This window comes from Pseudorca crassidens, chromosome 12 (genome assembly GCF_039906515.1).
Source record: "Pseudorca crassidens isolate mPseCra1 chromosome 12, mPseCra1.hap1, whole genome shotgun sequence".
Lineage (NCBI taxonomy): Eukaryota > Metazoa > Chordata > Mammalia > Artiodactyla > Delphinidae > Pseudorca > Pseudorca crassidens.
The window spans coordinates 66380143-66392341 of record NC_090307.1 but is presented as its reverse complement, the minus strand read 5'-3'; the positions used below and the strand labels follow the sequence as shown (position 1 = coordinate 66392341).

At 50.7% G+C, this 12199-nt stretch overlaps 1 protein-coding gene across 5 annotated transcripts in view; it reads left to right on the top strand.

The window, feature by feature from the left end:
• MAPK1 (mitogen-activated protein kinase 1) overlaps positions 1 to 12173 on the top strand; it is a 95357-nt gene extending 83184 nt beyond the window's left edge. For 4 of the 5 annotated variants that reach the window (XM_067700017.1, XM_067700019.1, XM_067700020.1 and 1 more), the window contains 3 exons: positions 1989 to 2098; positions 3906 to 4031; positions 8489 to 12173. In XM_067700017.1, the coding sequence (XP_067556118.1) occupies positions 1989 to 2098; positions 3906 to 4022 (227 nt within the window). In that variant the 3' untranslated portion in view covers positions 4023 to 4031; positions 8489 to 12173. Of the gene's footprint in view, positions 1 to 1988; positions 2099 to 3905; positions 4032 to 5661; positions 8062 to 8488 lie in introns of those variants that run through there. The other variant, XM_067700018.1, reaches the window with a different exon arrangement.
• Positions 12174 to 12199: the final 26 nt, after the last annotated feature.

Genomic DNA, 12199 nt, shown 5'->3' with positions numbered 1-12199 from the left:
TTTAAAAAGCTCTTTTCTTTTGAAAGTGTTGCCTAGGATTGAACTTGAAGGAACTGAAAGGTCTGTTTTAGGAGTGTGTCAGCTGCAGAGCATCCAGTTGCCTTGGAGTGCATCCCTCCTTAATATCAACAAGACTTGGAATTTAAAAATAATGCTGTTAGACTCTTGACTGTGGCTGGGCCCTCGGCTTCTCCTGACATGGATGGAGGTTATCTGATCTCAAGGCATTCCTTGGGGAAATGTCTGTGAGCTCTAGGGGAGGGGGGCGGGAGCGGGAATTGAGGTCGGTTTTAGTACCTGTGTTAGGTATGGTAGGGCTCTGAGGCCCAGCAGGTGTGTTCGCCCATCTACCAGTTTGAAAATGTACTATTTGTAGAAATTCATTATGTGGGCTTTAAAAAAAACGTACTGTTTTTCACACTTCACTTTATGGACATGAAAAAAGTCCTTTGCTGTGTGGAATTTCTTATGTCCATCACACAGTGTACCACATCGATGATCTCCTGATTGAAGGTGAGTAGGGGTGGTGTGCAGGGATGTGCACGTGGGGGCCACAACTTCGGGCAGTGGGGCACTCCACCCACTCGCTCTCTCCTGGCGACTTCCTGGCCAGCTGCCAGCTGCTCTCCATCGGGGAGCACATTTCCTAGTGACTACAGTGATATTCCATCACCGTTCTTTATCCTAGAGCTTAGAGTCGGGTGCTCATTTGCAGATGGACGAGGTTGATAACCTAATAAGAAACTATCACCGTGAGTAACAAGGCTTCATTAAGTAGATGCCAGTGCTTTTGTTTTTGTTAGTGTCAATACATTTTCTAAAAATGTGTGTTCTTAATAATTACCTGGTAGGTTTTTTTTTGCGGTACGCGGGCCTCTCACTGTTGCGGCCTCTCACTGTTGCGGCCTCTCCCGTTGCGGAGCACAGGCTCCGGACGCTCAGGCTCAGCGGCCATGGCTCACGGGCCCAGCCGCTCCGCGGCATGTGGGATCTTCCCAGAGCGGGGCACGAACCCGTGTCCCCTGCATCGGCAGGCAGACTCTCAACCACTGCGCCACCATGGAAGCCCTATCTAGTAGTTGTTAGATTTATTTCTTGGAGCCCTTGGATTTCTCAGGGGTGTCTCAGGGCCGTGAGCACCACTGGTCTGAGCATTGTTAAATAAAAGAAGATAGTTTTAAAAGAAGCCCTCTTTGTTACCTCTTTACCAGAACAGTGATGTCTTTTCTAGCATGTATTCTCCCTCATTGAAACCTACTTCTGACACTAAATACAGGAAGTATTTTGTCACATGACCCTTAACCCTGGTCCCAGCCACTGTCAGCCGTGCCCCTTGGCTGTCCTCGCGGCCTGAGGTGGTGCCTAGATACTCTGTAGAGGCCCCAGGGCAGGCTGCTCATTGGCCACCGCCTCCGGCTTGTTCCTGTTGGCCCTGCACTTGCTGCCTTGCTGCATCGTCGACATGAAAAAGGTGGTCAGGGCTGAACTGCCGGCCAGGTCGAGAGAATACTTGTAGTTTGGGGCCTTGGAGAAAGACGCCAGGCTGCAGAGCAGGCCAGGGGGCCTGTGCTTTACACATGCCTCTCAGCCAGGACCTGGAAGGAGGAGGCTGAAACCACATGGGAGGCAGTGACCATTGCAGAACTGACTTTGGAGTTGACTTAAGAACGGTACATACATAAAACCTCTGCTTTTGACCCTGCGAGCAGAGCTGTGATTTAGGACAAGGCCAGGTTTTGGGGGCAGACTTGGGCTTGAATCCTGGCCACTATGTGGAGCCTTTGCTGAGCATATCACCTTCCTGAGTCTGGGTCTCTACTAACAGGTGCTCAGACTCAAGCTCAGAGATGGAACAGGCACCCCTGGGTGGTGGGGGCTCCTTTAGCTCGGTTGTCTTGTGGGTCAGTGGACTTAAACAGGAAGACGAGAGAGTATTTCATTGACTTTTTCTTTGGCTTCTCACCTCTTCAAAACCTTTCTCTTTGTAGCTCTGGATTTACTGGACAAGATGTTGACGTTCAACCCTCATAAGAGGATTGAGGTGGAACAGGCTCTGGCCCACCCGTACCTGGAGCAGTACTACGACCCAAGTGACGAGGTGAGAGCCTGCACCCCCCCGGCTGAGTGGCCCTGCCATCATGTGCCTGAGACTAGTGCTGTCCCCACAGCCTGAAACCCCTTCCTTTAGGTCCCCTGCACCGGGTGGGGCCGGGGAAATGGAAGGGGAGGGGAGCACAGGCAAGAAAGGGATCCCAGGACTGTGGTCATGGCCTGTGGCAGGAAGAGACATGGAACTGCAGGGCCCACCCTGAGGGTGGAGGGGAGGAGGGGACAGGTCAGCCAGGACAGTCCCACCAGAGCTTGGTGGCTTCGTGTCTGCCTCCGTGTGTGCCTCCCTAGAGACACGAGAGCCTGTCGTGATGAGGAATGCTGGTCACAGAGGTGCGTGTGCGAGTCTCCAGTGCACACCGGGCATGCAGGTGAAGGTGCTGCATGTCGGGCATCTTCTGTCCAAAAGTCCCCGTTCCTTGGCTCTTTGATTCCTCTGGGGACTCACTTTTAACTTTGTTCTCTGGAGGATAATGAAGGAAAGTGCAGTAGGAACCAGAAATGTGGATCTTTCTAGTTGAGGTTCAAATGCATAGACAGTAAGCCTTCACACTCCTGTTTTTTAAAAAGGGAGAACCAAGAGGAATGTGTTAAAGGGGAAATGGAAGAGGAAAGGAAGAACTAACTACAAACGTGAAAAGCAGTTACATGAAAAAGAGAAAGAGGAAATCAAACATATATCAGTCAGCTTCCCCTTCCACAGCCTTTCCCGGAAACAGTTGACGCGACCTCCGTGGTACATAACAGAGGAGCAGCTGAAAACATGGGACCTGGGGCTCTTACTGCCCTGTGAGCTGGCGGTTTCCTAAGCCCCACGTCCTACTTTCAGGCTGGGGTGGTACCCCACACCCAAAGGGGGCCAGGCGGATTAGAAGGGTGGCATGTGTAGGGTCCCGTACGTCGAGCCCTCCTTCAGGGAGAGGAGCTGCTTGTTTTTCTCTTTTCCCCCTTTCAAGAGGCCAGGGCCTAGCGCAGAGTTTGGGGTGCACGTTTCCTTTCCCTTAATACATGGTGTGAGGGTGACATGGATAAGGTCTGGGGTGCCTGGTAACAGCTGTATCGTCATCAGGTTCTGTAACATTGCATTCGTTTGGAGGGGGGTGCTTACAAATCAAAATATTAACTGACTACATCTTTTGTCGTTGAGTATGCATGGAGGTTTTTTGATATGAATAGACAGTATTAGATTTCTGGTTATTTATAGAGAAAGTATACTAAAGAAAAGCAAAAACTTGCAGAAAAATACAAGAAAGATCACTTTGTAGTCTTGTTATGCGGTTATCATTATTAAAATTTTGGAGTGTTTCCTTCTCAGTCTTATATTTCTATATCTAAATTTTAAAAATAGAGTTCATTCTGTTTAACACAAATATGGGCATTTTGCCATGATTTTCACCTTCCTTGCGGCTTCACTTTTTAATGGCTCCGTATTACTTCTTCATATAAAGATACCGTAATGTATGTAATCAAATGCATTTATTCAAGTATTGAGGGTCTTGATTGTATACACATACTACCACCAGCAGCAGCCCTCCCATCACAGCAGATTCCTGTGGCTGCCATGTGCATGCAGTGCCTGAAGACATTGGAGAATCATGTGGGGACGCTCCCTCTCACTGGTTCAGGGCTCTCGGGAGGTGCACTTCCGTGACTGGGGTGCAGCACAGGGCTGCTCATCACAGGTGCCAGTCCTGCCGTCTCAGTTCGAAAGCCTGAGCTATGGTCTTTCTGTGGAGCAGTGAATGACTGCCTCAGCCGCAACCACTTTTGTCTAAACGTTCTATTTTCTTTTCAAGCCCATCGCCGAAGCACCATTCAAGTTTGACATGGAATTGGATGACTTGCCCAAGGAAAAGCTCAAAGAACTCATTTTTGAAGAGACCGCTAGATTCCAGCCAGGATACAGATCTTAAATTTCTCAGGTACCTGGAGCTTTAACCATATAGTAAATCCTAGCAGAGGAGACAGGTAAAAAGTGTTCAAAAAGAGGAAACACAGATCTCAATTTTAGAGAATATATGGAACGGGAGAGAGAGTGGGGCTTGTTGTGTTAGAACTCTGTAGAAATGAGCAGTGAGATAAAGAATTATGACCAAGGGTTGAGGCACCTGCTGGGGAAATGCTTTGGACAGACCAGCCCGGGGCAGCTGGATGGCCTGGCAGTGGGGTCTGCAGACAGGTGACCGAGGGGGCTCCAGGCAGGGTTACGAAGTGGGGGATTCTACAGCAGTGGGCATTGGGGATTCTCAGCTGGATCTTAAGTCCATTCTCTCCTGCCTGGGCCTTTTTATTTATTTTCACATACTGGGGTCAGGCTGAGGGTTGGTCTGAGGTTGCCTGTGTTGGGCAGCGTCCAGGCTTGAGATCAGAAGCTGCTTGAGCTATTTCACACAGAGGGTGTGTGATCAGTCAGGAGGCTGTGGAAGGGCTGGAGAGCAAGAGCGGGGCGGTGGGGCTTCCTGCAGGCGGGGGTCTGCAGGGGCTGAGGGGAAGCGATGTGAGCCAGCATCTGTCTGGTCAGCAGGCCCGGAGGGTGCCGGGCCCCTGCCAGAACTGCAGCTGTTAGAGCATCACCATTGCTGAGGAGGGTCAGGAGCCCGACTGCCACTGACCCAGGGACCTCAGGGGCCTGAGTCACCACCACCCTCCAGTACCTCTGAAACCCAGGACCACCCCTCCCGAAGAGCCATGTGTCACTAGAGGCAGAAGAAGGAAGGCTTTTCCTCTCAGTGCCTGCCACTGGCAGTCCCACCAGAAGCAGCTGCCAAGGACAGGCAGCGGTGCTAAGGCAGGGTCCCAGCCCCGGAGCTCAGATCAGGGGATAGGGAAGGGCAGAAGGGGGGCTACAAGCAGATGCGATCAGCTCACCTACTCACAGAGCCACCAGGGCTGGACCAGGGCAGAGGAGAGGGTGGGAGAGGAGCTTCCAGACCTGGGGCTCAGACTGGGGTGTGGTCGGGAGAAGCAGTGACTGCAGGGGAGTGAGGGGAGCAGAGCCTAAAAGACCCCGATTCCCTAACCAAGCAAGGGAGGGGGACTGGCAGGCCCTTGCTGGGACACACTGGAGGCCAGACTCCAAGCCCGAGCACATGTGCCCCTAGCAGCCAACCTTCAGGAAGTGTCTGAGCAGGAAGGGGAGATGCCGCAGGGGACAGGGAGGCCAGTCCAGTGGGGTTGGAAGCGTTCATCCGTCCACACCTCACATCAGGACAATCTCTTGAAGAATTTGTTGCACACAAGGCACTGTGCGGTCATTCACTGACAGAAGGAAAGCGGCCCCTGGGACCCAGCCGTTTTCACCCCTTCCTGGCCTCTCTGCCTGCATTCACAGTGGGGGGATTGTCTCTGCCAGGGGCCTGCTCTTCCGTCCCCGTGTCCGTGCCAGGTCAGCCTGGCTGAGTTGGGTGAATAAGCTTTTGGCTGGCTCTTTACAAATTAGGCCACTGACCCCTGGCCTGGAAGGTCGAGCTGAGCAACTTTCTGTATGGTCCCTTCCATGGGTTGCTTTCCTGTGTGTTCATGGCCCCTGATTTCCCTGCCTTCTGGTTTCAGGGCATACATGCTGTGTGCTCACCCCAGTGAGCAGAACAGACAGGACTGAACGTGGCCCCCGAGGAGCACGTGGCCTGAGAGGGGAGAAAGACACAGACCATCATGCACATCTTTGGTGTAGAACATCTGGGGGTGATGGAGCTATCAGTTTGTCATTGTTCATTTAATCCCTGTCATGTACTTTAGTGCCGGGTAGGAGGGAACGGATGGGTAAGGCCCAGGCTTTGCTTTCTAGCAGCCTGATGGCAGGACCCGGGGAGTCAGGCCCAGCATTGTGGTGCTGCACCAGGGGAGGGTTCGACCCCAAAGATGCAGAGCGCCGGGAGGGGGCGCCCCGCTGGTGGGGAGGGGCCCGCCTCTCCTCACAGGTGGTCTCAGGTCCTGAAGTGTCAGGGCATCTGACACTGGGCAGTCTGGGTGGCGGGACCTCAGCAGGGACTTGTGGGGTGGCTGGTCAGGCAGCAGGCACAGGGGAACGTGACAGTGACTAGGGTCCTGGGCCACAGGACAAGGCTGCTGACTGGATGCCTACTGGAGGCCATTAGCACACGGGGACCAAGCCCACCCGGGGCCCACCCCAGCTCTGAGTATCCAGGGTTGGGGCCTGTCACCAGTGGAGGCGGTGGCAGGGGGGTTGCTCTGTGTTTAGTTCACTTCCTCCAGGCACACAGAAGGCACAGAATGTGCTTGTAGCCTGATTTTTTTCCCAAACGTTTTTTAAATGACAATTTTTACCTATTCTGAGAAGTTGAGGGTTTTACAGTAGACACCCATATTCCCACCACCCCGATCCTATGATTAACGTTTTATTATACTTTCTTTGCCTTTTCACGTATCTGTCCATGCATTCCTCCATCTGCCCATCAATCCATCTTGTTTTTTTCTGTGCATTTCAAAGGAAATTTCCAACATCTAGACTGACTTATAATTTAGTCATCTAGGATAGAAGAGTGAGTGCAGAGGAGGGTGGGTTGGGGGCGTTGTTAAGCTCTGGGCCAGGTTCTTTCACAGACATTGCCTTTTGATGATCACAGCAGCGTTTCCTGAAGTCAGCACACAGCCCAGGTCTACGCTTGACGAAACTGAAGGAGTGTGTTTAAGCATTTTGCTCAAGATTATACATCGGTGGCAAAACTAGGCAGAGAGTCCAGGTCCTTTAGACTCAAATCTTTTTTCACCTAGATTTGCTCCCCAGGGAGGTGGAGGGACCGGGGTGTGAGTTCCCAGTCTGCAGCGAGGGCGGAACTGCACAGAGGAGAGCCTGGAGGTGTTGGTGCTGTGACACACGGGGCCGCCGGGGAAACGTGCTCATACAGCTGTGGGGGCTTTGCTGGAGGGGACAGCAGGGACCGCTCCAGAGGAGACCCTAGGTGTCCCCTGCTCGCTGATGTTCTTAGTGGCGGCTCTGAGTGATTGTAAAGGGTCAAAGTATGTTCATTATATTTTGTTTAAGGGGCTCTATTTTAGAAATGTTTTCACTGGAAAGGTAAAAAGGTATAAGTGGTTAATACATTGTGACAAGTCTCCGATTCCTCCAGCCTTGGGTCTCAGCCTCATCCTTAGAGACCATCTCCTTACCTGCTTCCCTGAGAAGCTGGGGAAGAGGAGGTGGTGCCTGCCTTTCTTCCTCCTTCTCCAGCCCGTCGCTGGACTTTCTTGGGGGGTGGTGGGGGACTGATTACTAGGGGCATTAATCTGTTGTTTCCCTTTGGTTTCATTAAAGATAAAAGCATTTAGGGCAGTTTTAGTTTTCTGCCAGCTGCTAGGTGTGGCTGCAGTTCATGGTGGCACGCCTCTAGGGGGAGGTCACGTCTTGTCCCCCGAGCTTGTCTCCCCGAGCAGCAGACAAGGACTATCCACCTGGCAGTGCCTGTGAGCCAGGTGACACCTGCCGGTGGGCGTTTAACAGGCCACGTCTCCAGGGGAAGGAAGGTCTGCTTTGCTCACATCCTGACACACTCGATTACCCTCATGCTGTCTCCACGCGGCTTCGTCGTGAGACAGAGAACGTGCGCTTCTCCTCCCCAGGATGGTCCTCGGGGTGGAGGGAATTCCCACGTCCACCCACGCCCCACCCCCAGCCGTCTGTGCTCACAGCCAAGAACTGCTAGTCTGGAAACAGGTGGAGTGGATTTAACCCAGAATATAATTTCCTCAAGTAAAATAGAGATGTTAGGAGAGTGATGGGGGACCTCAGGGGCCTCCTGAGGGATCCTCGGACATCTGCAGGGCCAGGGGGGCCTGGTGGGACAGCAGCCATTGGGTCGCCTCCTGCACTTCCAGGGTCCAGGCCCACCAGCTTCACGCTTCCTACCAGCACTTGGTTGTGCTTGTTGTGCTTAGTCACAGAAAACTTGAGCATTAAAAAAAAAAACACTTTCTGCCTCCTGTGTGGTTGATTCTGACCTACCTGCTCATCCAGAGAGAGAGACGTGCTGAGAATAGGAGGCAGAAGCGTTTTCCACTTCACACATGTGTTTACAAAGATTCTCAGACTCTGGTTTGGACCGTTGGTTAATGGCATCTGGGGAACACTGACGCCGGCCTGGCTGTGAGCGAGCGTGCGTGTCTCCCCCTGAGTATTCTGGAAACATCCTCTGTGAAACGTCTGAGAGAAAAGGTGCCCGGGGATGGGGGCGTGGAGGCAAGCCCACCCTTGAGGAGCCTCGGGTGTGACTCGTGCCACGTGGTTCTGAGGGAGATGACCTTTTCTGCAGGAGTGTTTTTCCTTTGCTTTTTCACTCTTCCGTTTTCCTAGCACTGCTGCTGCTGCTTTTCCCACGTGGTTCACCCTTAGCTCACAGTCGGTCTGTCTGTTTCTCAACAGGACACGGGCTCCGAGGACGGGCCACGCGCAGGCATCGCTGTTCTTCCTCCCAGCTCCTGACCCCGGGCCCGTCTCCAGCCTGTCTCGGCGTGTCCACCTGACTCCTTTGAGCCATTCGGAGGGGCAGTTTCTGGTAGTTGTGGCTTTTATGCTTTCAGAGAATTCCTTCAGTCCAGAGAACTGTTCCTGGCACCCCTGTGTGTGTCGCCCTCCGGTGACCTGTGGCAGTACGTACTTCAGGGCACCTACTGCTCACCTTGCTTTAGTCACTAATCGCTTTCTGGTTTGAAAGATGCAGTGGTTCCACCCTCCCTAGTCCTCCCTCCCGATGCCCTGCTGACCCCGCCCTCACCGTCGGTCACTGCGTCTCACCTTCCGGGAGGGTGGCCGCTCCTCGGGCACTTTAAGGCAGTGACTGCCCCTCTTTGCACTCCTCTCCCACCCTGCCGGGGCCCCTGCAGCTCGTGCTCCCGCCCCTGGACCCTGTGGGTGCTCGTCAGCACCTCTCCTTTTGTTATATTAATCTCTAGCAGATGTAAGGTATATGTACTGCTTGCCCAACTTTTAGAAAATTCAGCCCTTTTTCTAAATAAAAGGAAGAAATCCTGCATCGGGCAGTTCCACCTGTACCATTTACAGGGGCACAGCACTTGCCAAAATGTGTTATATACAGTTCTGGGTGTTTGCAAGACTTATGCAAAAAGACGTAAAGTGGCAGCTTCTCTCGGGATTTGGTGAGAGGTGCGCGAGGTCATGCAGGCTGCCCAGGTGGTGTGGGGCTGAGCTCCACGCCCAGTGGGCACAGGTGCCACGGGCGCTGTAGCTACGCTCGATGCCTGAGGGTCTAGCGGAGAGGAACACTGCGTCTTTCAATGAGAAAGTGTACACTTCCTTTTCCTCCTACAGCATGTCAGCATCTCAAGTTCATTTTCAACCTACGATATAACAGTTTGTAATAAAGCCTCCGTGAGCTCACGACTGGAGCACTGTTCTTTCGTCAAGTGCTCGCTCACGTCTCTGATGTCACCAAGCTCAGGCCGTCAGGAGCAGCTAGCACTAGGTCCTGCGTGCAAGGAGCCCTAGCCCCTGCCCTCCTGAGCCCTCTAGTGTTTGTTCCCGCCGCCGCACCCTGTGGTGTGGACTCGGTGTTCTGTCCCCGTGCGGTGCCTCCTCTTGACTCCCCCACTGCTCTGTGTGGTGAGAAATCTGCCTTGTTCAGTAATTACTGTACCCTCGCATGACTGTTACAGCTTTCTGTGCAGAGATGACTGTCCAAGTGCCACATGCCTATGATTGAAACAAAAAATCTATTGTTACCTCTGAGTTGTGTTCCACGGAAAATGCTATCCAGCAGATCACTTAGGAAAAATAATTCTATTTTTAGCTTTTCATTTCTCAGCTGTCCTTTTTTTCTTGTTTGATTTTTGACAGCAATGGAGAATGGGTTATATAAAAACTGCCTGCTAATATGAACAGCAATGCACTTGTAATTCATGGAAATAAATGTACATCTTCTATCTTCATATTCATGTTAAGATTCGGTGTTGATTTCCTCTGGATTAGCGGGTCCAAATGGACAGTCAGGCTCAGTCTGTGCTTTAGAACAGAAAGGCTTGCAGGCCTCCCCTTCCCACCAGGCACTGCCCGAACACTTAGCTTTACGTCAGGTGATTTAGAAAGCATTTCTGGAGGGTTCTTTTTTCCTTCCACACAGCAGAGAATCAATTCTGACATGTTCGTTTCTTCAGATCATAGGTCTACAGTGTTCTGTCAGGCTCTGATGAAGCAGCCCAAATGTCTCAGGTTGGATTCTCTGATTCTTTCTAAAGAGGGCCGGCCTGTGTCCCAGTTGAGTGCTGGAAAGGGCTCCACCCCCCCCACCCCCCACCCCCCAGACCAGCGTGCTGGTGCTCACACCTCACGGGCCAGAGCAGGTGGCTGACTCATCCTCAGAAATCAAAACTACATCTAGGTTTTTGCCCTGAGATACGTGATTTTCACCTCCATGCACAGAGCTGCCTTGTGAAGGTCCACACAGCATTGAAAAGATACAGAGATTTGACTGTTCCTCGATACATTTTTAAAGGAGCATTGATAGTTTTATTGCTCTTGTTTCTTTGTACTTTTTAAATGGAATGTTAGCAGTATTATGAGGTTAACCTGCAGTCCTCTAACTAGAAAGAAAGCCATAGCCTTGGTTACTAATCCCTGGGGACTCTAGGCTCTTCCCCCCCCCCCCCCTCACTGGTACCATGGAGTCAGATGGGCATGAAACCACTAACTGCATCCTAGAGTCCCTGTAGCCACAGGTTGTGTGCTTTTTACTAATCATGCTAAACTTGGTTTAACAGGTCAGGAATTGTCTTAACCAAGGTACCTGTGAAAAGTACTAGCTGTTAGGTGTGAAAGACTCATCATTTGGATATTTCATCTCTAAAAATGTACAGGTTAGGTCATCTAAATTCATGCTGGTGATCCCGAATGCCTCCATTACTGCTCCACGCAGATAAGTTTCAGACTGATGGCTTTTTTGGTGTCTAAAATGTAAGCAAAAAATTCCTGTCGAAACATTCCAGTCCTTTCACTTAGTATGAAACAAAATACCTAGCAAGCCAGCAGGATGGACTTGAGAGAACTCAGGAGGACTGTGCAGACACAGCCTTCAAAGCTGGTAGAGACACGCAGACCGTGGACATGAGGGTAGAAGATCACTGCGTTGGTGTGCGGTGTGTTCACGTGACTCCTGCTACTGCATGCACAGCGACGGGTGTGGCGGGGCCACAGTAGTCGGTGGCTGTCCCTGAGGCAGACAGGTGTGCTGCCTACGACAAGCCGAGTAACAGTCATGCGCAGACCATTCAGAGGAGACTGACCTTTATTTGCTTACGTGTTAATACAGATTTTAAATTGGTAATTTTTCTATAGTATGGTAATAGTATGTTAATACACATACATATGCACACATGCTTTGGGTCCTTCCATAATACTTTTATATTTGTAAATCAATGTTTTGGAGCAATCCCAAGTTTAAGGGAAATATTTTTGTAAATGTAGTGGTTTTGAAAATCTGAGCAGTCCTTTTGCTTATGTTTTAAAGCATTTGTGCTTTAAAATTGTTGTGCTGGTGTTTGAAATATGATCCTCCTAGTACAGATGAGAGGCATGTCCCAGCAGAGGAAGCGCTGTCTTCCTCACTGCAGCCAGCTTGGCATCGTGGGTCAGAGACGGGAAATCCAGAGGGATGCTGTAGGCTTGCACCAGCTTCCCTGAAGCTCGTGGCCTTTTCTGTGCTGTTTATCCGTGTAGAGCACTCAAGATCTGAAACTGCTTTGTTACCTGCTTTGTACTGTTGGTGCCTTCTTGGTATTGTACCCCAAAACTCTGCATAGATTATTTAGTATAATGGTAAGTTAAAAACAAATGTTAAGGGAAGATTTTATTAAGAATCTGAATGTTTATTCATTATATTGTTACAACTTAACATTTATTTGTGGTATTTGTGATTTGGTTAATCTGTATAAAAATTGTAAGTAGAAAGGTTTATATTTCATCTTAATTCTTTTGATGTTGTAAACGTACTTTTTAAAAGATGGATTATTTGACTGTTTATGGCACCTAACTTGTAAAAAAACAAAAACTACAAAAAAATTAGAATCATTAAATTGTGTCCGTGTTACCAAAATAACATAGTACTGTGCATGTCTAGTTTAA